Source organism: Phascolarctos cinereus, unplaced genomic scaffold, assembly GCF_003287225.1.
Source record: "Phascolarctos cinereus isolate Bilbo 61053 unplaced genomic scaffold, phaCin_HiC Scaffold_726;HRSCAF=1367, whole genome shotgun sequence".
Lineage (NCBI taxonomy): Eukaryota > Metazoa > Chordata > Mammalia > Diprotodontia > Phascolarctidae > Phascolarctos > Phascolarctos cinereus.
Window position 1 is genome coordinate 421,830,574 of NW_027556098.1, and position 24,266 is coordinate 421,854,839.

The window sequence follows — 24,266 nt, forward strand, 5'->3', positions numbered from 1 at the left end:
CCATCCCTGCACAGAAAAATGGATCCATTCCTCAGCACCAAGGCCTCCACAGTGGCCCATCCTAACGTCCAGCTCCCAGCCCATGAAGATCAGACCAGAATGCCCTCCCCGGGTGTCTTCACATTTTCATTCCCAGCCTTCCGGATCCTGTGGGCTCTGGGAGCACAGGGCCAGAAGACTAGGGGCTGGCTGGGCTTCTCCACCTTGGATTCGGAGAGCCAACCACCATTCCAAGGGGCACTGGCTGTCATGTCTGTAGCATTGGTAAGATCCCTGGTGACCTGGGGGGCTGCTGGGATGAGGAAGGCGGTCTGGCTCTCCTTCACTCCAGAGCTCTGTCTTCTCCCTTCTGGGACAGAGAGCACACATACAACACAGTGGAAGACGACCTTCTCCCGGAGGTTACCGGGGGCTGGGCATGGCCAAGAGGGAGGATTGGGGACTACAGTCCTGAGAGAGAAAGAAGACCCTCAGGAAGGAGGAGACCCAGCCCTGAGACCATTCGGCCTCTTCTCCTTGGACACCAATAATGTAAGAGACCAGCCCCATCCCGTTCCAAGCTGAGACCATCTCCCACCCGCACCCAATGGAGGGCAGAGCTGGTCCCTGCGGCCCCACTGGCTTCCCAGGGGCAGGGGTTGCCTAGGGTCACATCAGGCACCCTGGCCTTGGTAGCAGCAGCGCTGAGGTCCGACAGAGTCAGCACTCACACTTGCTATGGACATCTGGACCTGACTCCCCGGCCAGGGCACATTCTGGGGCTTTCTCTGGGCAGTATGGGTAAGCTCACACAAGGCCTTGGCACCAGAATGTCCCAGGCTTCCCCTCAGGAACTATGGGCCTAGGGGAAGCAGAGATGGACAGTTTAGGAAGGATCCCTGGAAGGGAAGGAGGGCTCTGGATGACCAGGTCCTTCCTTTCTTTTGGTTAGGCAACAGGGTTAAGTGACTTGCCCAGGGTCACATAGCTAGTAAGTGTCAACTGTTTGGTCTGAGGCCGGATTTGAACTCCAGTCCTCCTGACTTCAGGGCTGGTGCTCTAACCACTGCACCACCTAGCTGCCCCTCCTTCCTTTCTTAATGACCACCTCCAGCCCTCCTCTGGCCTAGGGTGGGGAGGGAAGAAGCAATGAGCTTTCATTAAGTGCCAACTATGTGCCAGGCTAGTGGGGCTAGGCACCTGAAAATGGGATCTCATAGCATCCTGGTGTTGCTGTCACCTCCATTGTACAGTTGAGGAAACTGAGTTAAGCAGAAGTTGCCTTGCCCAGGGTCATGAAGCTAGGAAATATCCCTATAAAGCCACATTAAAACTCAGGCTCAGGCCCTTTGTGCACTGACCACCAGCTGCCTCTGGGGGGACAAGGGGCACTGCCTGCCTGAGCTTGGGGGGTACTGCAGTGGGGTTCAGCTCCCTGCCCCATTACCCCTGTCCTCCTCTCTCTATCCTGGGGGGCAGGTGGAGGCCCGGCCACCTTCAGAGCCCAGGCAGGGGCACAGACTTGCTCACCCTGGCACAGAAGTCACAGTGAGAGGGGCCCCCCCACTCTTCTGACCCTACTACTGCTATACTCCTGCCTCCCTAGGGACCCCCTTGCCTTCCCCCCGCAGAAGGCCCTGTGTCCTCCCCCCGCTCAAGAGCTTCCCAAGGGAACAGGGCATGGGGGCAGGGACCACAGTCCTGAGCGGCTGTGTGAGGAAGGAGCACGTGCCTGAGCCCCCGGGGGGAGGGGGAGAGGTGGTAAGTTTAATGCCAGTCACTGCGGGGTATGGCCACCAGGGGGCGACGTGGGGTGTTGGGTATAACCAGGATGTCTTAGCGCCTTGCCCGTGAAATTGTGGGTGTCTGAGTCCTCCATCACCAGGGTCTGATATTGTCAAGTGTGTGACGCCCCACAAGTGGACGTTAAACCGTAGGGAGCCTCCATACACATAGTGATGGACGTGACGCTGTAGGGTGCCTGAGTCCCCCTTCCCCTCCCCCCTCCTCTCGGTGACGTCAGCAGGACGACATCGCCGCAGTCTGGGCCCCCCATACACAGTGATGGACGTGCCTCTGTTGGGGGCCTGGGCCCCCCTCCCCCTCCCGGTGACCCCTGGGCCAGACTTTCTCCCCCTTCTTGTCTGCGGTTCTACGGACCCCGTGGGGTGCGGAGTCGCTGTCTGAGGCTAGCTGTGGGAGTCTTCCGCCCCCCCCTGGCGGGCGCCTCGCCCCTCCTCTCAGCCTCCAGCGTCCCGGGGTGGGGGCAGCCTGGCCCAGCCGCCTGTGACCCCGGACCGCGCTCTGCTGGTGGGGGGGGGCAGCCCATCCCCGGGGAATTTCCCACCGGAAGTCGCCCGCGGCCCTCGGGGCCAGTCTGGGGGCGCTCTGGAGCTTAGCGCCCCCGGGCACACAGTAGGTGCTTCGGCCATGCGGAATGAGTGGGGGGCTGCTCCGCCCCGACCCCCTTCTCTCTAAGCCCGCCTGTAGGAAAAGCTCATGAGCCCATCCGCGTCCGCCTCGGGACCCAGACGCCATGCCCTCCCCGCCTCCTCTCGCCCCTCCCCCCAGCGTGGCCCCGGCGGGGTCACGTGGGGAAGGCAGGGCCAATGGCAGGGCTGCCGCCGCTCCGCACCTCTGCCCGCGGGCCGCTGTGGCTCCCACGTGCTCCCCGCCGGCTCCGCTCGCCATCATGGGTCCCTGGCTGGCCGCCCTGCTCTTCCTCGGTGAGTCTGGCCCCTGCCGTGGGCCCCCCCGGGACGCGTTGCCCCGCGGTGCGGGTGTGCAGACTGAGGCCCACGGCCCTCCTCGTCTCTCCCAGACCCAGTCTTCACCTCTGTAAAATAGGGCGCTGGTCCGTCCCGGGGGAGCCGGGTTTGGGGGACAGTGGGGGGGCGGCCTCTCACCAGGACCTCTTTGGCAGGGCTGTCCCTGGGCCAGGAGAACAAGGCAGCGAACAGTGAGTACTGGGGCTCCCCCACCCCATGCCCGCTAGGCAGCCCCTCCCAGATTGGGGTGGGGGGGCGGGCTCGGGGCCAGGGAGGCGGGGTCCACCGGAACCGCGGGCTCCCCTTGCCTTCCAGACACGCTCCCCAAGCCCCAGATCATTTTCGACAACGGCTCGGTGATCCCGGTGGGCCTCCCGGTGTCTGTACGGTGCCGGGGGCCCCCCGAGGCGAAGCTGTTCTTCCTGAAGAAAGAGAGCGCCGAGGCCTCCGAGAGCACCCAGCCGCCCGTCTGGAACGAGGCGCGTTTCTCCTTCGCCAAGATGGAGCAAGCCCTGACCGGCGCCTACAGCTGCCGCTACCAGGCCGGGGCCGGCATGTCCCCGTCCAGCGAGAGCGTGAACCTGGCCGTGTCGGGTAAGGGCCCCGGGGAGGGGGGGGGCGCTGTGCTGGCCTGCTGCCTCCGTCCTCCTCCTCCCCCCTCCTCCGGATGGACCCCCAGCTGCCCCATGCGCCGGCCTCCCTCTGACGCCCCCTTCTCCCACAGGCGTGCTCCCCAAACCCTTGCTCTCGGCCAGCACCAACACCCAGCTGGCCTCGGGCCAGTCCGTGTCATTTAAGTGCCGGTCGGAACACAAGTTGGACCGGCTGATCGTGTACCAGGACCGAGGGCTGGTCCCGCCCACGCACCAGCCGGCCCAGAACTCGGCCGTGGAGCTCCGGTTCTCCAGGATCGACAGCAAGTACACGGGCACCTTCTTCTGCATGGGCTACACCAGCAAAGAGCCCCTGGTGTGGTCCGTGCCCAGCGACCCCGTGGAGCTCACAGGTGCGGCCTGCCCCCTCCTCTCTTCCCCGAGGGGGGGGCTCTGGGCTCTCAGAGTCAGAGAGCAGAGTGGGAGGGACGTCCTGGGCACTGGGTCCGAAGCCCCGAGAGATCGAGCTCCTAGGCAGAGGCAAGGAGTCCGGCATTCCCCCCGACACAGGCTGGCACCGTGCCTGGCTGCTTGTCTAGGGGTCTGGGCCTGAGCGGAGGGTAGCGTAGGGCCAAGAGAGGAAGGGGCAGTCCCCGGGAAGAGTTTGGAGAAGACAGGCTGCGGGGGCGGGAAGGGGGGGGAGGATCTAGGGCTTCTGAGGAAGAAGGGATCTAGTCAGTAATGGCCCCTGTCCCACAGTCCTCCAATCCCAGGATCACGTCACGGGCAGCCTCCTCCTTGTGGTCCCGCTGGCCCTGGGCACTCTGCTGTCCTAGGCGTGGATCAGCTGAAAGGGATCCAGAGAAGGAGGCCCGAGATCCCTCGCCTGCCCCCGTCGTCCTAGCCTCCAGTGCAAGCACACACAATAAACCACCAGGTCAAAGTTGAGTGTTGCCTCTCTGTCCTGGGGATGTGCTGGGAGCAGGGGCTTCCCTGGGAGGGAGGAGGGGAAGAGAGGAGGGCGACGTAGGCGCACACATACATATTTAGAGACACGGACATATATACAGACATACATACACACATGCACACAGATACATGCACACACAACCATCCAGACTGTCCTACAGCAGCCTGGGCACCTGAAGGAGCAGATCTCTCTGGGCTTCGGACCTGATGCCTGGGGACGTCCCTCCCACTCTGCTCTCAGACCCTGTGACCCCACATACGTGGATGTGTGTATGTGTATATATGTGTGTCTGTATGTCTCTGTGTGTATTTCTATATATGCCTGTGTTATGGGGGTGTGTGTGTGTGTGTGTGTGTGTGTGTGTGTGTGTCTCCGGACTCAGCCTCTCCCCTGCTTGGGGGCAGGCCAGGAACAGCGCTAATGCTGGCTCTCCAGCCACCTACAACGTGGCCTTGGGCCTCTCTGGTCAGCACATCCTCTTCCCTTCCTATTCTTTTCATTCCAGCCATTCTAAGCCTGGGCTGCCATTGCCCAAGCCTCCCATCCCCATGCCACCCCCCCCCAAAATGTGCCCCTACAAATCTGCTCCCTGTGTAACAAAGCTGCTTTCTCCTTCAGCCTTTTCCTTTATCTTTCCATCTTTGGGTTCTCCCCAAGCCCTGGCTCCCTCCTGATGACATGGCCACCCTGGCCACCCTTTCCCCCAACTCACTGATCAGGCTGGGGGAGCTGGAATAAGACTCCCTCCTCTTTTTTTTTTTTTTTTGCTTTTTGGTGAAGCAGTCAGGGTTAAGTGACTTGCCCAGGGTCGCACAGCTAATGTCAAGTGTCTGAGGCCAGATTGAATTCAGGTCCTCTTGACTCCAAGGCAGGAGCTCTATCTACTGCATCATCTAGCTGCCCCAAGACTCCCTCCCCTTTGGCCCTTTGGGGCTCTGCCTCTTACACTGATGTGTCAGTGAGCTCTCCTGGGAGGGCCGTGAAATCCATACCTCCCACCCACCCAGAATCCAGGTGGCCTGGTTCGACAAACCTGCATGTCACTCCCCGCCCATCCACCCTCTGGCGGTTCAGTGTCTCGCTTGGCTCTCCCTCCTTCTTATGACCTCACCTCTACCTGCAGAGATGGTCATCCCATCCCACCCCCAAAAGCTGCACCTGCACATCCATGCAGCCTGGAATTTCTTTTACTGGTCACAGTCCCCCAGCGCCGTGTATCTGCACCCTGACCTCCGTGACCGCACCCCTTAGTTCTTTCCCAGGCTGTGACACTTGGCTCTCCTCCCCGTCTTGGCCCCTTAGGGAGCCATTCTGGCTGGACACTGTTCTTTGGAGTCCCATCACCCATCAGGCTCTGGCAGGCCCCCCATTATCCACCCATTTGTACCCATCCCACTTGTATCATTCAGTCAAGAAACATTTTTAGCACCTACTATGGGCCTGCACCGTGCTACGTTCTGGAGATACAAAAAGAGGCAAAGTACAGTCCCTGGCCTCAAGAAGCTCCCAGTCTAACGGGGAAACAGCAAGCAAACGATACCTGCACAAGTTGTGCACGAGGTAAGTCGGGAATAGTCATCAAAGCGGAGGAAGAAGGAATGGGAAAGGCTTCCTGTAGAATCTGGGGTCCAAGCTGGAGCTGAAGAGAAGCCAAGAGGAAGGGGGAAAGCTTCCCAGAGAGAAGGGAGGATCTACTCCGGGCAGGATGAGGAGGCCAGGGTCCCTGGAGCAAGGATTAAGTGCCGAAGGGGGTGGGCCTGGAGTGGGGCAGCCCCCCAGCAGCTATGGCACTATTCCGGGTGGGAGGGGGCAGTGTCCAGGGAGAGGAAGGGGCTACAAAGGTGAAGTCAAGAGGCCTTGGTACCACATCGGGGTTGGGAGGAGGAGGGAGAGGGAGGGAGATGGGGCAGTCCAGGATGGTGACTAGGTTGTCTTGACGGTACAGGGAAGGGAGGAGAGGGGGAAAGATAATGAATTTACTACTGTTTTGGGGTAGGGGGTTCTGAGGCAGTCAGGGTCACAGAGCTAGTAAGTGTTTGAGGCCAGATTTGAACTCAGGGCCTCCTGACTCCAGGGTTAGTGCTCTATCCGCTGTGCCACCTAGCTGCCCCATAAATTTAGTTTTGGACATATTAATTTCAGATGTCTACTGGACATCTGGTTCAGGATGTCTGAAAGGCAATCAGATTTGAGATAGGAGACTCAGAGGCATTGGGGCAGGAAAGGTAGATTTGAGAATCGTCAGCCCAGAATGGAATCGTGGGAGCTAAGGAGATCCCCAAGTGAGGTAGGACAGAGGGAGAAGAGAAGAGGCCGGGGACAGAGCCTGAGGGTGTGGAGAAGGAGCGGTCAGAGAGGAAGGAGGAGAACCAGAGGAGCAAAGCATGTGCCAAACACCTGGAGAGAAGAGAGTGTGGCCAGCAGTGGCCAGTGCTGCAGAGAGGCCGAGGAGAAGGAGCAGGGAGAAAAGGCCACTGAGCGATCACTGGTCACTCTGAAGGGGCACTTTCTGTTCTCTCTCTACCATGAGGGCTGAAGCTGGACTGAAGAGAGGGAAGGGGGAGAAGCAGCAGCGTCTCCTCTGGATGTCTGCTCCACACTAAACTCCTTCTGTTCCCTGTCCTTACCCCTGAGGAGCAGGGGAGGTTAGGCTGTCTGAGGGAGCAGCAGACAGCTACCGAGCTGGTGGAGAAAAGAAGCAGAAGCAGGTAGGGGGTGTCCTGGCAGTCAGGAGACCACGGAACCGAATTGTGACGTGGACTGTGTGAACCTCAAAGGGGAGAGGGCCTGGAAGTGGCTGTGGGGAGCAAGGGCAGTCCAGCCCCCTCCATCTCAGCCAGTGAGGGGGACCAGGGGTGAGGTAGGGAGTGAGTGCAGGTGAGTCCTGGAAAGGGCAGGCCGAGGTATGGGAAGCCGGGGTTGTGGTGAGAGCCAGAAGACGGGAGGTGAAGGACAGGAGAAGATTGAGTTTGCTGTGGATGGAGCAGGTGGCTTCACTGGGACGCTGGGTGAGGGGAGTCGAGGGGAATGGGCTATGAGGTGGACACGATGGCCTGTAGGGTTTCAGAATACCTCAGATGGCGAGGGTATGACCAAGGAAGAGCTGGCCGATCATTAAGTGGAAAATTTGGAGAGATGTTCAAAGTCCATAATACCATGACCTGGGGGTGAGGGGTGGGGTCCTTTCACAGTCTTGGGTAATTCAGATAAGGGAGCAAGGGCCTGGGGCTGAAAGAGACCGGAGACCATGTTCTGCACCAAGCTCCCTTCTCTCCAGTCTTGCCTCGCCCCGTCCTCACCCCCTGAGGTGGCTCTCATCCTTGCCAGGGCTGATGCCAAGCAGATGCACCTCCTCACTAATCTTTCCCCTCTTGGGTCCCTGCAGCCTATTTCCCCCACCCGTGAAAAGCCCTCCCCTGGTCCAGCCATCCATGGCCATCTCTCCCCTCCCTGTCACAGCTAGACTCCTAGAAAAGGCCTTGGTGCCCCTTCCAAGCCGGCTTCCAGCCTTATCAGAGCTGCTCTCTCCAAAGTTACTAACCATCACTTATGGCCTTTATTTGATCCTTCTCCCTCTGGATCTCTGCAGCCTTGGCTTCTCCAAGATTCGCCCTCCTGGTTCTCCTTCCAGCCTTCTGACCACTCCTCAGAGGGTCTTCATTCAGGTCCTAATACTTGCACAACCCCCACCCCCTGGCTCTGTCCTTTCTTTTTTCTTTTTTAAATTTAGTTAGGCAATTGGGGTTAAGTGACTTGCCCAGGGTCACACAGTAAGTGTCAAGTGTTTGGTCAGAGGCCGGATTTGAACTCAGGTCTTCCTGACTTCAGGGCCCGTGCTCTGTCCACTGTGCCACCTAGCTGCCCCTAAAGTCCTCTTCTGATTTCCCCTCCTGATCTCATCTGAGACTTCGAGAAGCTATATACCTCAGTGACTGACCAGACAAAACGAGGGGGCCAGCTCCTTCCCAGAAAAGCTCGGTGCCCCTAGACCCTTGTTGCATACCCTTGCTTTGAAGGCAAAAGAAACCTCCTTCCTTCCACGCTGCCTGGTGGCCCACTTGGTCACCAGAGAGGCCACCACCATCCTCTGCCACCCGAGCTGGCTGTCACGTGGCTGTCACTGACACTCAAGCCCCACATCCATCTTTTGTAGCTGACACTGCCCCACCTTGGTACCGGCCCTCAGCACCTCCCTCCTGGAGTGAGCCATGAGCTGCTGGTGGGTCTCCCTGCCTCAAGCCTCCCCACCCTCCACTCCCCTGCCCTGCCATCAGGGGAGACAGCATGCCAGCCATGACGAGCAAACACGATGCAGACAGAGACAGGGGAGGACACTGAGGCACTGCAAAGCCTGCCTCCACCCTGCTGGCCCTTCTCCCGGAGACCCTGTGATAGCCCCAGGTTGATCCCGGAGACCTCAGAGGGATGATCCTGGAGACCAGCCACCACCAAGAGCCGCTGGGATCCTACAGAATTGAGGGGCAGCCCTGGGCAACACTGAAGACCACATACAAAGGGTGTCGGGGGAGGGAAACCTCCCAAGAATCCACTTGAAAGGTGCCCACATAGCACGCTGGGGTGTGGAGGAGGGGAAAGGGACACTCCATGGGTATTTCTCTTCCATTCCAATCACACAGCCTCATGTCAGCTGTCTCCAAGTTTTTGTCCCGCAGCCCCCCTCCCCCAGCCCCATCGGGGCTCTTGGGAAGCTTCCCCAGCTGTGGAGCCCTAGGAAGAGGCTGAAAAACTGTCTTTCCCCAAACTGGCTGACATGCAATTGAAGCGTCTTCCCAGGGGCTCTCTCTATCCCCTTACACTTGAGGCCTCAGCAGGAGTGATGCCCAGAACCTTCCCTATGACTGAGCAAGGAGGGAGGGGGCCGTCATGATAAGGCCCACTGCTTGGGCGCTAACACAACATTTTCTGCCCCGGGTTCCTTTAGGACTACTAGCCTCATTTTCCAAATAGAGAAAAAGCAGGGTGTCAACCATTACTGTTATTCTAAGAAGGACAAATGAAATTAGGCTGCATAAGTGTGTTTATTTCTCTCAAAGCTGGTGGAACACACATACAGAGCTATGCATGAGAGCTCATGGTGGAAATGAGCCCAAGGATGGACAGACAAAGGGGACCTTAAATCCTCAGAGCGATTCCCTCTCAGCCCTCCCTCTCTTCCTGGCTCAGGATGCCTGTGTCAGCCAAAATTGTAGTCTGCATATGTGTTAGCCATAATACGGGAAAGGAATTTCTTAGTTGGACAGACTGTCAATACAGTAAGATAAGAGAATGTCCGGGTGTCAATGGAAATAATAGATTCAGGATGTCTGTGTTTCTTCTGTCAGTAACATGACATGATACAACATAAGAAAACACAAAAGTCCCATTTCAAGATAGTGTCCGGCTCGAGGCGCGCTGCCCTGGACAGTCACAGAAGAATACTCCTGGTCAGCTTCATCCGGCCTTGCGGCTGCTGACCCAGGACAGGGCATTTGGGGTTCACCCAGAGAGCAAAGTAAAGCAGGTCCGTCGTGCCAGAGCACGAAAAGCACTAAGGCCAGCGTGGGCCGAAATGTCCAGGTGTTAGGCCTTTCTCAGGTGGTGGGGGCTCAAGATGGTTTGGGGAGGGGGTCACAAGGGGAAATGACTTGGTTGTAGGCATCATGGAAGGCGGGATATGAATGCAGCCTGAACACAGTCCTCCTGAGGCCAAGTCTGGCCTCTGCCCACCCCTCCATGTTTCCATCCAGAGACTGGCCAAGCCCAGAATGACTCACACTTGCCCTCTCCCATTGACCATGTGGGGCCCATACGTGGCCAGCTAATAGAGCCCCAGGTCTGAAGACATGAGTTCCAATCCAGCCTTAGACACGTTCTAGCTGTGTGACTCTGGTGCAGTCACTTCACCTCTGCCTGCCTGGGATTCCTCATCTGTAAAATGGGAACAATAACTACCTCTTCAGGTTGGTGTGAGGGTCACACGAGATAGTGTGGGTTTAGCACAGCGCCTGGCACACAGCACAAAGTCAGCTCTCACTCTCCAGCAATCAGCTCCTTTCATAGAGGGAGGAAACAGCTCTGAGAGCTAGGCGGAGGGCTGGCCCTTCTGGGCACCCTGAAGGTCCCGGCTTGCCTCCTCGACCCCTGAAGCCTGGCTCTGCCCTCCCCATTGGGCAGGGCTGGGCCAATGGCAGAGCATCTCCTGCTCTGCCCACCCGCAGCGCCCGGAACCGCGTGGAGAAAGCATGGAGCCCAAGCCCCTGCTGCTGCTCTGGCTCGGTGAGGGCCTGGGGCAGGGCTGGGGGGGGGGGGTCGGAGGACTACTGGGGGAGCCAGGCCTCATGGGGTCTGCTGCCTCCCTCGCAGGGCTGTGCCTGAGCCCCAGGATCCAGGCTTTCTATGAGTGCTCTCCCAGCGTGCATGCATTAGGCGCCAGCCGCGTACCTGGTGCTGAACTCTGTCCCAAAAACGCAGTGCCTGGTCTGGGGAGGGGGGGCCTGGGAGGGCCCGGGAGGGGGGATGGGACGATGGGAGGAAGGAGGGGGAGGGGGAGGGCCCGGGAGAGAGGATGGGAGGATGGGAAGGGGGAGGGGAGAGACTGGAAGGAAGGATGGAGGGGGGCCCTAGTGGGGGATGGGAGCGAGCAGCGCCCGGGACGGGCTGCAAGGGCCGCCACCTCCCGGACCTCGGGGCTCCCATCCACTCACCCTTGCAGATTTCTGGAGCCCGGCTCCCGAAATTAGGATGAAACCAGGAAACATCCGCCCCCCTGGGCAGCTCCATCACCATCAGCTGCTACACACCCTTAAGGGCCGACTACTTCCGCCTGGAAACGGTTGACACTGAAGGCGAAGTCCAAGTTGGAGAAAAGGTTCCGGCCATCTACCCGGGGCACGAGTGTCACTTGTACCATCCCTCCCTAAGGTTTGAGCACGGCGCAGGAGACCGCTGCCTCTATAGTTTCGAGGGCTCGTGGTCTAAGCGTGGCTTTTTAAAGGACTTAATCATTTCAGGTGAGAGGGGTGCCCTTCAGCCAGGAGGGGCCCCAGGACCACGGCTGGCCAGCCTAACCCTCACCTTCCCTCTCTCTGCCCGTCTTCCCATCCATCAGCCTCCCTCCCCCCTCCCTCCGGCCCTGCCATTCAAAAGCGCCTCTGGATTCTCCCCCACAACCTTCTCTGCTCCGAGGTATTTGTGGGTTTAAATAAGTGGAGATCTCAGCACCCCGCTGTGCGCGCGCACACACACACATACACACACACACACACACACACACACACACACACAGAGCAGGCGGGGGTGGGCAGGCATCGTTCTAGAGCCCGGAGGATCCTCAGTAGTCATCTTTGGTGTCTAGCATCTCCTAAAAGGAATCCGCTGGGGAGCCCACAGCCCACTGAGCCACAAGGCCTGCTAGTGGCCTTAGCGCCTGGTCCTGCCCAGCCAGGAGAGAAGACATCCCCTGAGCCCTCCCCCTCCCAAGTCCCCTAAGGCTGCCCCCCTCCCCCCAGAGAAGCTAGAAGAGCTTCCTTTTACAAAGGAGGAGACAGAGGCCGGAGATGGGTTGGTGTTGAACAGGCTGCCGCTTCTCAGGTGTTTACAGCAAGCCCTCCATGAACATCACCCCCACTGAAGTGAAGGAAGGTGGCTCAGTGGTTGTTTACTGCAAGCCCACCAAGGACCAGTTCGAGGTATGGGTGCTGATCAAGGGGGATCCCGACACAGAAAACTTCGTGGTGGAGCAAAGAGAAAAGGACTTGGAGCACCAGATAGAGAACATAAACCCGAGGCATTTCGGAGTGTACACGTGCTACAGCCATGATGAGGGAAATCCGTACCTGTGGTCCCACCCCAGCGACCCTGTGTCCATCGTCCAGAGTAAGCCAGTGTGTGGGGGCAGGGCGGAGGCTCTAGTGCCCCCCCACACCCCCTCTCTTTGTTCCAACAGATAACCTCACTCCCAGGTACTCTCCTGGAATCCCTCTCGCCTCGGTGGTCCTGGCCCTGATTCCCTTGCAGAGCTGGTGGGTGTAGGCCTGCCCAGGCCAGGACTAGTACATGAATGGAGCAGCCGGACCAACGGGACTCCCTCCCCCAACCCGACTCCCCAAAACAGGCTAAATAAAGTGCTTCTGATCATGCTGTGTGGTCTTCGTGTCCAGGATGGGGGACAAGGAAACCTCCCACCAAGATGGGGCGCCTTTATGGGACAGCTCTGACTCTCCCTTCTTCCCAGGAGGACAGCTCCCAGGTAGCCATCTGCTTACTGAGGATGGCTCCTCAGGCTGCTCCACCCGAGGCAGCCCACCCTCCTGGGGCAGGGGCTTAGAGCCCTTCCCCATTTGGGCTGCCCTCCTCCATTCTTCAGCCTGAGAGCCCAGAAATGAGCAGAGTAGTCTTCCAGGTGGGGTCTGCACAGGGCAGGGGGCAGTGGGACCAGCACTGGCTGCCCCTTTCTCCAGCTGACTCAAATGAATCTCAAGTACGTGAAAGCCCCCCGACCTCCTCTTTCCCTTCTCTGTCCTGGGCCTGTGAAGCCAAGGAGAAGGGGAGATCCTGGCCCTATGCTCTGGCCTGTCAAGTTTTCCTCTGGCTACTATGTCCATTCCTCGTGACTTGGTATCATCTGCACGTTTGATAAGAAGGTGTTTCTCCAACTCACTGATAAAAAGGTTGAACCACCCAGGGCCTAGCACAGATCCCTGTGGCATCCCAGTGGAGACCGTCTGCCAAATTGGTACCAGCTTATTGAAGACCCTTTGGAGTCTAATGCTCCAATCAGTTCTGAATCCATCTAAACGTAACATCCTCTGGTCCCATTTCTCAGTCTTGTGCATAGGAATAGCATGGGATGCTTTGCTGAAGTCCAAGTCAGCTCTGGCTGTAACATAAGTGTCCAAAAAGGACACAATGTGGGTGAAGTCGCCCTGGCTCCCTACATATGCACTAATCTGCTCTGTTATGATTTATTCCCAAATGTTTACAGGGATCCAGGTGAAGCAGTTTGTAGAAGAATTATGGAGTCTCAGAGGGTGGGAAGACAGAGTAAGTCAGCAGTGTCCTATGACAGGCAGAGGACAGATTGCAGCTACCGTGCCTGGAGCAGCAGGTACAGGCAGGCTGGGCCCCAGTGAAGAGATGGACAAAAGAGAAACTGAGGTCTTCTGCAAGCAAAGAACCGTTAACAAAGCTGGTCAGAGACCCCAGAGAAAGGGGGGCCCTCTCTTGTCACACAGGGAGGGAGGGGGATGTTACAATTGGCTATACTGAGAAAAGCGGGTTGGCATGCAGCTGTGGCCCATCACAGCGCTCTCTGACAACAGAAACGTTCATCTTGTCCCCTCGGAGGAAATCAAACCTCCCCAACTGCACAAGGACAGACAAGAACAGAAGGCTTGCCAGGGCAGGGGAGGGAGGGGGGCACCAGCTTCAGCCGCTTGGGGCTTATGGACGTTCCTAGGGCTCAGGTGCAGAGATCACAGCAGAGGAGAGGGCAGTGTCCTTGGAATCAGCAGGACCTGACTTCAAAACTCTCACTCCTGGCGTGACCCGAGAAGATGAGTGGGGTAGACTTGAATGTGCCTGCTGGCCCTCCACCTCTGATTAACTGAAGGGATGGAGATGTGGAGCTCGAAGAAGAGAAGGCTCGTGGAAAAGGAAGGCAGGAAGGGGTCCTATCAGATCCTCACAACGACCCTGTGAGGTAGGTGCTGGCATGATCCTCATTTTACAGATGGGGAAACTGAGGCAGGCAGCAATAGCTCTGGGAGGGTAGACTCAGTCAAGCCTGCAGATTCTCTGGCGTCTGGGACACAGACCTCTGGCCCCTTGCCTTTCTGTCCATGAAGCAAACCTGGCCCTTCTTCCCCAGAATCTTAGGGTTTCACAAGAAAACAAATTGAGGGGGGAGGGGGACACACACACATAGGCTCTCTCCTCCATTGAGAGAAGCCCCCACAAGAGCCACGGCCCCCCAGCTTCTCCCATGATGGGAGGTCCCGTTGGCTGCTGAGATGCACCCCGCGGCTGGGGCAGGAGGGGAGACGGACATTGGGGCTGGGCCGGCCCAAGGAGAGATGGATGTTGGGGGCAGGCCGGCCAGAGGGAAGAGGCCATTGGCAGGACCCCCAGCGGCACAGTGCGGTGTCTCTGGACCGGGCGGGTAGGTCGGGGTCTGCGGTCACGTGCATGTGCACGAGGGAATTAATTCCTGCTTCCCCAGAACTTGGGCCCTTTTGGGAGCCAGACACAGAGCCCAGCTGGAACCATCTGGTCACGTGGGGAAGGATGGGCCAATAGGCGAGCGACTTCGGCCCCGCCTCGCGGGATCTTCCTGGGCGTCAACACTTTCCCGCCTACCCTGGGACCCAGCTCAGGACCATGGGCATCAGCCTGTTCTTCCTGCTCTGCCATGGTGACTGACCCCCCCCCCGCTCCTCACACCCCGCTTGGGGAGGGCGGAGGGGCCGGGGCTGGGGGAGTAGGAGGGGCGGGGGGGGGGGCCAGAGAAGAGAGGTTGGGGGAGGGGCCAGGCGGGAGGGGGGGCTGGGAGTGGGTCCAGGCAGCCGCTCACTGCAAGCTCTGTGGTGGGCAGGGTTCTCTCTCACAGAGCTGTGCCAGGTCTGGGAGGGCATCCTAGGTCTACGTAAGTCTCCCTCCCCCCATCCCTGGAGGGCTCGGGGAGGAGGTGGGCTGCTCGGGCAGTGGGGGCGCTCCAGAGGGCAGCCTCCGCCAGACTGTGGCTGGGTCCCTTTGCAGAGGCGCTCCCACCCCCCAGGATTTTCTTGGAGCCCACGTTTCCGGTAAAGCTCGGGGACTTGGTGAAGTACGAGTGTGTGGGGGCCTACGGCTCATTGCAGTGCCTCCTACTCCGAGTGGATCGTCCAGGAATGAGTCCTAGGGTGGTGTTCCGAGAGGATGCCATTTGGGAAGGAAGGGTAGGCTGGTTCTTCATGGACAACGTCGCCGCCCAGCACACGGGGATCTACACCTGTGTCTATTACTTCAACGGGTTCTATTCCAAGAACAGTAATGAGCTGCCACTGATCATAAGAGGTGAGCGTGAGCAGGGTCCTGGGCAGGGGGCCAGGCCACATCCCTGCTCCCTGGGGTTCCCGAGGCCCCCCTGGGGCTTGGGGGGCTTCTGCCCAGTCACTGCGCTGGAGGGCCCTCCTCAGTCCCCTCGAGAGTCACCCGTCTGAGTTTCTTCAGAGAAGTGTAGCATCCAGAACGAGAAAACGCCTGCCCTCTGCCCTGGTCAGGGCCCATCCAGGTCTGCAGAGAGGCCAGAGGACAGCGGAGTGCTTGAGGCTGGGTGGAAGGACCCACAGGTGCCGAGCCTGCATTGGAAAAGAAGACGCTGGGGAGATGGGAGCTGTCTGCCTCCAAGGGGATGGCTTCCCCTTCCTGGAAGGTCCTCGGGCAGAAACGGGGCTCTCCCATCTGCTGCCACCCCCCATCAGCCCAGGAAGGGACGGGCCGGGCCCAGAGCAATAGACTTGGGCTGGGCCTCTTGGAAGGAGGAACCTCTTAAAAGCCAGTCCCAGGGAAGCTGCACTTCACATGGCGTCCTCCCCCCCAGACTTGCTGACCCTGTGCTTCCAACACACCCCTTTCCCCTTTCTGTGCCTCAGTTCCCCTCTCTGTAAACTGGGACCATTATGAGTCCCTTCTCTCCTTGGGTCTCGGCTCCCCTGACTTGGCTTTGGAAGGTGTGCCTGGGCCTTTTCTGCTTTGTCCAGGGGTGCTGCCCGACATCCCAGCATCGAGGCCTGCACCTCCAGGCTGTCCCACCATCACCCCACGCCTTCCTCCACCCAGCTTAGCCCCAAGACAGGGGAAGGGCCAGGTGTCACAACCCTCTCTCCAGGCCCCAGGGAGAAGGGGCCTGCGCCCCTCAGCTGGCCCCCCACCCCCTGACCTCTGAGTCTCTCCTGCAGATGTCTTAGAGAGCCCCTTCCTTTGGGTCTCTCCCTCCACCTCAACCTTCTTTGGCCAGAGCTTGACCTTCCACTGTAACTCCACCTTAGCCTTGGACAAGTACTATTTGTATCATGGCTCCATCGAAGCCGAAAATCCGTTTATTGAGTCCCTGAACAGCTCGGCACACGAAGGTCAATTCTACTACCCATATGTGCACAGATATGTGCTGGGCCAGTATCTGTGCATGGCGTACAACTCCCAGAACCCCTACCTCTGGACGGGCATCAGTAACAAGTTGCTGATCACTGCTGGTGAGTGGCGGGCCCGGCGGGGAGACACTTCTGACTGCCGGCTCCAGACCCCCCCAGAGCCACCTTCTCTTTGTCTTCCCAGGAGCCCCTCCTTTCCTGTTTGCTCCCGGGCCTCATCTCATCCACATGGCTCTGACCTCAGCCGCCCTCGGAGAGCTGCTGGCCTAGGCTGGGCTGTAAGGGATGCTGTGGAGGGCAGCAGCATCCAGGGGGCTGGAGGTGGTCCCACCCTCACACCTCCCTCCACCCATCTGTGAAAAGCAGAATAAAAAGGTGATTGTCCATCCGAGCTGTGTGGCTTCTGGGTTGAGGACCTGGGAATGAGGGAAAGATCCCTCGTAGGCCTACGACCTCTGGGAAGCACCTTCATTCCTCCCCTGAAAACTGCCCAGGCTGGTCAGGACTGTCTGTCTGGGACCAAGGTTCCGGGCTCCATGAAGGAGATGCCAAGTCAGGGTCCAGGGCAGGCCTCCCACTCAGGCCCTTCTTTCTCTGGGTGGTGTCACACAAAACTCAGAGATTTTCTTTGCCCAGTATCATCAGCCTCTTCTTTTTTTTTTTTAATTGTATTTTCTTTTTGTTTTTTTTATTAATTTATTTTGGTTTATCAATAATCACTTCAATATGCTTTTGAGTTTAAAATTTTCTTCCCCCTTCCTCCCCACCACCTTCCCCAAGACAACGCACAATCTGATATAGGCTATACATTTACATTCCTATTAAACATATTTTCATATTAGTGATATTGTAAGTAAAAATTAAAACCAATAGGAGGAACCATCAGAAAGAGGAAACAAAATTCAACAGAAGAGAAAAAAAATAGCAATTCAACTTTCCTAGTTCTTTCTTTGGATGTGGATAGCATTTTCCATCATGAGACCTCTGGAGATGTCTTAGATCCTTGTATTGCTGAGAAGGGTTAAGTTTATCAGTATTAGTCATCGCACAACATGGCTGTTACCGTGTACAACATTTTCCTGGTTCTGCTCACTTTTACTCAGCATCAGACCGTACAAGACTTTCCAGGTTTTTGTGAAGTCAGCCTGTTCATTTCTTGTAGCACAATAATATTCCATTACATGCATACACCACAACTTGCTCGGCCATTCCCCAATGGATGGGCATCCTCTCCATTTCCAATTCTTTGCCACCACAAAAAGAGCTGCTATGAATATTTTTGTACATGTGGGTCCTATCCCTATTTGCATGATCTCTTTGGGATACAGCCCTAGAAGTGCTATTGCTGGATCAAAGGGTATGCACATTTTTATAGCCCTCTGGACATAGTTCCAAATTGCTCTCCAAAATGGTTGGATCATTTCACAACTCCACCAACAATGCATTAGTGTTCCAATTTTCCCACATCTTCTCCAACATTTATCATTTTCCTGTTTTGTCATGTTGGCCAATCTGATAGGTGTGATGTGGTACCTCAGAGTTGTTTTGATTTGCATTTCTCTAATCAATAGTGAGTTAGAGCATTTTTTCATATGACCATAGAGGGCTTTAATCTCTTCTTCTGAGAACTGCCTGCTCATATCCTTTGACCATTTCTCAATTGGGGAATGGCTTGTATTCTTATAAATTTGATTTAATTCTCCATATATCTTAGAAATGAGGCCCTTATCAGAGAGACTGGTTGTAAAAATTCTTTCCCAGTTTTCTACCTTCCTTCTAATCTTAGTTGCATTGGCTTTGTTTGTGCAAAAACTTTTCAATTTAATGTAATCAAAATTATCCATTTTGCTTTTCATAATGTTCTGTCTCCTGTTTGGTCATGAATTCTTCTGTTCTCCATAGATCTGATAGGTAAACTATTCCTTGTTCTCCCAGTTTACTTATGGTATCAGCCTTTATATCTAAGTCCTGAACCCATTTTGACTTTATTTTGGTATATGGTGTGAGATTTGGGTCTATGCCTAGTTTCTGCCATACTCTTTTCCAGTTTTCCAGTTTTTTTTCAAAGAGTGGGTTCTTACCCAGAAGCTGGGGTCTTTGGGTTTATCAAATAATAGATTACTATAGTCATTGACTACTGTGTCTTGCATATTAACTTTTTTCACTGATCCACCACTCTATTTCTTAGCCAGTACCAAGCAGTTTTGATGATTGCTGCTTTATAATACAATTTAAGATCTGGAATTGCTAGGCCACCTTCCCCTGCATTTCTTTTCATTAGTTCCTTGATATTCTGGACCTTTTGTTTTCCAAATGAACTTGTTATTATTTTTTCTAACTCTATAAAATAATTTCTTAGTAGTTTGATTGGTATGGCACTGAATAAGTAAATTAGCTTAGGTAGGATTGTCATTTTTATTATATTAGCTCGGCCTACCCGTGAGCAATTGATGTTTTTCCAATTATTTAGATCTGACTTTATTTGTGTGAAAAGTGTTTTGTAATTGTGTTCATAGAGTTCCTGGGTTTGTTTCGGGAGGTAGACTCCCAAATATTGTATAATGTCTACAGTAAGTTTAAATGGAATTTCTCTTTCTAACTCTTGTTGTTGGGCTTTGTTGGCAGCCTCTTCTTTCTGCCAGCTGCCCTTGGGCACGTGCCCCAATCTCGGGTCTGTCCTCACCCATGCCCAGTAGGTGCCATGCTAGCTGGGCCTGAGAGGGAGAGCATCCAGATGGGAGGCCCCTGTCTAGCTCATCCTGACCCCCAGAATCTGATGCAAGGGACCGAAAACACCATTTGAGACAAATGCAGTGATTGTGTGACGCTGAAGAAGTTGGAGAGACATTGTTTCTGGGTGATTAATCATTTTGTTATAATGCTAGCATTATAGAGGAACAATCGTTTGGCCTTCTCTCTCTTGGACCAAAGACACTCATGGTGGTGGCTCACAACTTAAGTGCTCTCAGAAAGTGGGTGTTGCAGAGGGTAGCAGCCAACTCTGACGGATTAACAATTGATGACAGGTGGACCTGTTCTGATGAGGGGCTGGCCCCGGGGGGACTAAAGATCACCTCAACAGAGGCTCCCCCACCACCCAGACGGGCTGGATTGGAAAGCAGTGGGCAGCCGGATGGCATTTTGGATTTGTGGTCTGATCTAGTTGGGTGCCGGAGCAATTTCCAGAAGTCCACTCTTCCAGCAGTCCTGGCCTTGAGAAACTGGACGGGGAAAGAAGCTGGGGCCTCCCCAATTTTAACAACTGGCTATTAATGCAAGAGAGAAATAATCATTTCTCTCAATTGGGAGGTAGGGACCCCAGCCCAGGACAACAGCTCCTGGAGGGGAGACCCCAGGGATTGGGGAGGGCAAGGAACCACCCTCTGGTAGTTTCTCATTTTCACTAATCCTTGTCACACTGAAAGGATGCACGTGCTTTCAGTCCCCTCCCAATTTTTGCCTCCTTTGTCCTTTCACTGGGATAAAGGCCTCCAACATTGCCCTAAGTGTTACCTTTCCTTCCTGCCCGGTGTGTCCTCCGGCTGCTGAGACAGAGGAGGCAGTCCCAGAGTTGGGAGGGTCCTTAGCTAGAAAACCTGGCACCCAGGCAGGTCTCCAAGGTGCCCTCGTCCAACTGCTCACTTCACAGTAGAAACTGAGGCCCACAGAGGTTGTGTCCTAAGAGTGCCCAGATCGCCCAGCCCAAGCTCTTCCTCCTGCATCACCCTGGGGAGCTCCCACCTGCCACACCTTTGTGGTTGTGCCTGAAAGGAACAGTGTCCACCAGGCCTGCTGAAGATGAGATGAGCAACCCTGGTCTGCCAGACACAAAACATAAAAGGACAGTACTAAGATGGCAACTTAGCGATCTCCATTCCCTCTGCTAGCTGGCAGTTGGCTAGGGAGAAAAGGAACATCCTAACTCCCAGAGCTGGCTCTTTTGAGGTTCTTTAAAGTGCTATTCTCACAACTGTCCAGTGAGTTCCACACTGGTAAAAGGGCAGTTTTGATTACATGGAATTAAAATGTTTTTGTACAAACAAAACCAATGGAGCAAAAATTGGAAGAGAAGCATGGAAGTTTCTTGGAAGAAGGTCTTATTTCTAAGATTTACAGGGAACCAATTCAAGTTTATAAGAATAAGGGCCATCTTCCATTTGATAAATGGTTCAATGGATATAGATATTTTCAAAAGAAGAAACTTAAGGTGTCAAAAGCCACATGAAAACTGTTCTAAATCACTAATAAGTAGAGAAAAGAAAATTAAAACAACTCTGAGATTCCACCTCACATATAAAATTAGCAAAGTTGACCCCCCCAAAAAAAAAGACAAATGCTGGAGGGGCTATAGAAAACAGGCACATTAATGAGCAGTTGGTGGAGCTGTGAATTGTCCTATCCATTCTGGAAAGGAACTTAGAATTATGCCCCCAAATTATTAAACTGTGCATAGCAATATCACTAGTAGATGGATCTATGCCCACCTCCCAAATAGATCAAAGGAAGGAAAAGGACACATATGTACAAAAATATAGCAACTCTTTTTGTCATGGGGGAAAAAACTGGAAACTGAGGGAGTGTCCATCAATTGGGGAATGTCTGAACAAATGACGATATGTGAATGTTATGGAATCTTATTGTGCCATAAGAAATGATGGCGATGGTTTCAGAGAAATCTGATGCCAAGTGAAGTGAAAAGAATTTAGGGAAAACTATTTTTATACTTTTTTTTTACATTTTATTTTATTAAATCTTTTCCCTCCCTCCAACCCTTCCCAACCATTGAGAAGGTAAGAAATACAGTACCCGTTATACATATGAAATCATGAAACATATAGCTGTACTAGCCATGTTCATGCAAGAAAAATAAAGAAAGGAAAAGATCTGCTTCATCTGCCCTCTGAGTCCATCAGTCTCTCTCTAGAGCAGTTAACATCATGAGCCTTTTGGAGTTGGGGTGAATCATTGTATTGATCAGAGTGGCTAAGTCTCTCACAGCTGATTATCTTTACAATATTGCTGTTACTATGCACATTGTTCCAGAAGAACAATTTTCACAGTAACAGCAATATCATAAAAAATGACAAACTATGCCCAAAGGGCTATAAAAATGGGCATACTCTTTGACCCAGCAATAGCACTTCTAGGGCTGTATCCTAAAGAGATCATACAAATGGGAAAAAGGACCCACATGTACAAAAATATTCATAGCAGCTCTTTCTGTGGTGGCCAAGAATTGGAAATTGAGAGGATGCCCATCAATGGGGAATGGCTGAGCAAGCTGTGGTATATGAATGTAATGGAATACTACTGTGCGACAAGAAACGAACAGGCTGACTTCAGAAAAACCTGGAAAAACTTGTATGGTCTGATGCTGAGTGAAGTGAGCAGAACCGGGAAAATGTTGTGCACAGTAACAGTCACATTGTGTGATGACCAGCGTTGATAGACTTAACCCTTCTCAGCAGTACAAGGATCTAAGACACCTCCAAAGGCCTCATGCTGGAAAATGCTGTCCACATCCAAAGAAAGAACTATGGAGTTTGAATGCAGATCGAAGCAGACTATTTGCTATTTTTTTCTTTCGTTTGTTTTGTTTTCTCTTTCTTGTGGTTCTGCCTATTGGTTCTAATTCTTCCTTACAACAGGACTAATGTGAAAATATGTTTAATGTATATGTACGGCCTATATCAGATTACACACCATCTTGGGGAGGGAGGCAGGGAGGGAGGGGGAGAAAACTTAAAACTCTAAAGCGTGTGGAAGCATTTGTAATAAGGCAAAATAATTTTTAAAATGTGGAAAAAAATGACATTAAAACACTTAAAATTCTGATGGAGGCAGCGATCCAGCACAGTTCTGGAGGACTCAAGATGAGACGTGCTGCCCGCCTCCTGACAGAGAGGGGCTAGAGTGGGGAGGGAGGTCATGTTTGCTTGACTATTCATGTTTACAAGGGTTTGGTTGGGTTTGGTTTTATGGGAGATGGGATGGATTAGAGGAGTAGGAAAGTGGATTTGGGTTAATTGAAAAGAAGAATAATCACCAGGCAAGGCAAGTGCCACCTCAATTGTTCAGTTCAATCTTTGTGGAATTATTATCCCCATTTAACAGATTGGGAAACTGACTTATGGGACATCCAAGGCCAGGGCCTGAGATGGAATTGTACCACATCGCCCCCTGCCGGTCAGGTACACCAGTGACTGTTGGGGGAAGGGCTGGCCTGAGTCCCACGGGGAAGGATGATTCTTTGAGGTCATTTGAGCCCCAGTGAAGGCCAAAACCTGGACTAACCAGCCGGAGGAAGCACCTTGGCACAACAGACGTGCTTTGCAGGCTGGCCCCCTGCTGGATTTTGCTGACTGGGAACATTCTTCTGCCAAGGACATGGCCCACTGGACATTTCCCTTATCTTTTTAGGGCCCTCCCTTGCTAGAGGCACCATCTTGACACCCCCTGTTTTACGATACTCTGTGTTTATGGTTGGCAGAAAGCCAGGCATCCCAGGGTCACCCTATCTGTTTTGTGGAACTCCAATTTTGGCTAAGGAAGGACACTGGGGTGTTGTGGGGGGACTGCAAAGGGGGGTTACTCTATGGTTATAAAAACTTCAGCCTGGAGTCAGGAGGACTGAGTTCAAATCCAACCTCACATACATAACACTTACCAGCTGTGTGACTCTGGGAAAGTCACTTAACCCCAATAGGCATACCAAAAAAAAAAAGAAGAAAAAGATAAAAACAAAAACAAAACAAAAAACCTTCAGCTAAGCCTTGTGGGAGCTCGGAATTATTTTCCGATTCCCATGCATGCATGTTTCCAGCTAGCTTAAAGGGAATAAACTATATCTATCTATCTATCTATCTATCTATCTATCTATCTATCTATCTATCTATCTCTCTATTATCTATCTCTCTATCTATCTATCCTAGTTTGCCTCCTTTTAACCAAACTCTGAAGGGTGACAGGAAGAAGGAGGCAAGGTTATTCATTCAATAAATATTTATTAAACACCTACTATGGGCCAGGCACCAGCCTCAACCCCCTTGTTCCCTCCCACCCACATGGGCTCTCTATCTGGAATTCCGACTCAGAACTTGGCTACCTGGCCCCTGCCTCCACCTACCCCAGTGACTGCATCCTGGACCTCAAGGAGGGAGGAAGAAGTCCTTGGGGATGAAGAGAGGCACCCCAGTGAGGGACCTTCAACAGCATTCTGAAGTCTCAGGCCCTAGGGACAAAACGGGATGGGGAATGTGGCTGGGAGAGCCACCTGTCACCCCCAAGGAATCTCCAACAGCCCGAGGCTGGCCACACCAGGGGAGTCCTACATGGCCCATCCCCTCCTCATCCTGGCCCAGCAGAGACTGACACCACCAGGAGAAGAGAAATAGGGTCCGGGTGGGTCTGCTGGGGGTACTGTCCGAAGCTCAGGGATCTGCTTGCCACCTGGCCTCATTAGTCAGTCCTGGCCCCTGGGCTTTGGCTCTGTGGGCTAAATGAAGAGGCCGTGTGGGGGCCACCTGGAAATCCAGGTTGGCCATCCCCACTTCTTCTCTATAAGCTTATGTTGTTGGCCTTTCTGTCTCCCCCATTAGGGCAAGGCTCATGTATCCCCAGGGCTTAGCAGGGTGCTGATCAGAAAGGAATTGTTTAATAAGCCAAGATTGACTGGCTGACACTCTCCTCAAACTCCCCTCCAGACTATGCCGGGTCCATAATCACTGTAGAGAAATGAGTAGCCCCTGGAGGTGATCTCTACAGCCTAGAGAAAGGGGAGGATGCTGACCACTGAGAAAGACTCCCTCCCCTGAGGGGAATTAGGGTT

General features: G+C 54.3%; 3 protein-coding genes and 1 long non-coding RNA gene across 6 annotated transcripts; 3 read left to right on the forward strand and 1 right to left on the reverse strand.

Annotated features, from left to right (window-relative positions):
• The first annotated feature begins 2,087 nt into the window (after nt 1-2,087).
• On the forward strand, nt 2,088-4,288 carry LOC110220133 (leukocyte immunoglobulin-like receptor subfamily B member 4A). Of its 2 annotated transcripts, XM_021004031.2 has the most exons (5): nt 2,102-2,705; nt 2,903-2,938; nt 3,063-3,341; nt 3,472-3,753; nt 4,100-4,288. In XM_021004031.2, the coding sequence occupies exons 1-5, from the start codon at nt 2,516-2,518 to the stop codon at nt 4,174-4,176; spliced, it is 864 nt and encodes a 287-aa protein (XP_020859690.1). In that variant the 5' UTR covers nt 2,102-2,515; the 3' UTR covers nt 4,177-4,288. The 2 variants fall into 2 exon arrangements, with proteins under 2 accessions (XP_078002153.1, XP_020859690.1); XM_078146027.1 differs by lacking the exon at nt 2,903-2,938 and having other exon boundaries at nt 2,088-2,705.
• A 5,042-nt stretch (nt 4,289-9,330) lies between these two features.
• Nucleotides 9,331-11,105, reverse strand: LOC144454289 (uncharacterized). Of its 2 annotated transcripts, none has more exons than XR_013482663.1 (2): nt 11,015-11,105; nt 9,331-10,238 (listed from the first exon to the last, which is right to left on the reverse strand). It is a non-coding gene; the product is annotated as an uncharacterized LOC144454289 (long non-coding RNA). The 2 variants fall into 2 exon arrangements; XR_013482662.1 differs by having other exon boundaries at nt 9,331-10,361.
• LOC144454288 (platelet glycoprotein VI-like) lies at nt 10,326-12,448 on the forward strand. The gene is given in 6 exon segments (XM_078146033.1): nt 10,326-10,586; nt 10,674-10,712; nt 11,023-11,072; nt 11,074-11,320; nt 11,901-12,185; nt 12,256-12,448. Coding segments are annotated over 6 exon segments (741 nt in total). The 5' UTR covers nt 10,326-10,552; the 3' UTR covers nt 12,342-12,448.
• Nucleotides 12,449-14,687: 2,239 nt separating this feature from the next.
• Nucleotides 14,688-16,708, forward strand: LOC110220134 (natural cytotoxicity triggering receptor 1-like). Its single transcript, XM_078146275.1, has 4 exons — nt 14,688-14,721; nt 15,066-15,362; nt 16,247-16,540; nt 16,623-16,708. The coding sequence occupies exons 1-4, from the start codon at nt 14,688-14,690 to the stop codon at nt 16,706-16,708; spliced, it is 711 nt and encodes a 236-aa protein (XP_078002401.1).
• Nucleotides 16,709-24,266: the final 7,558 nt, after the last annotated feature.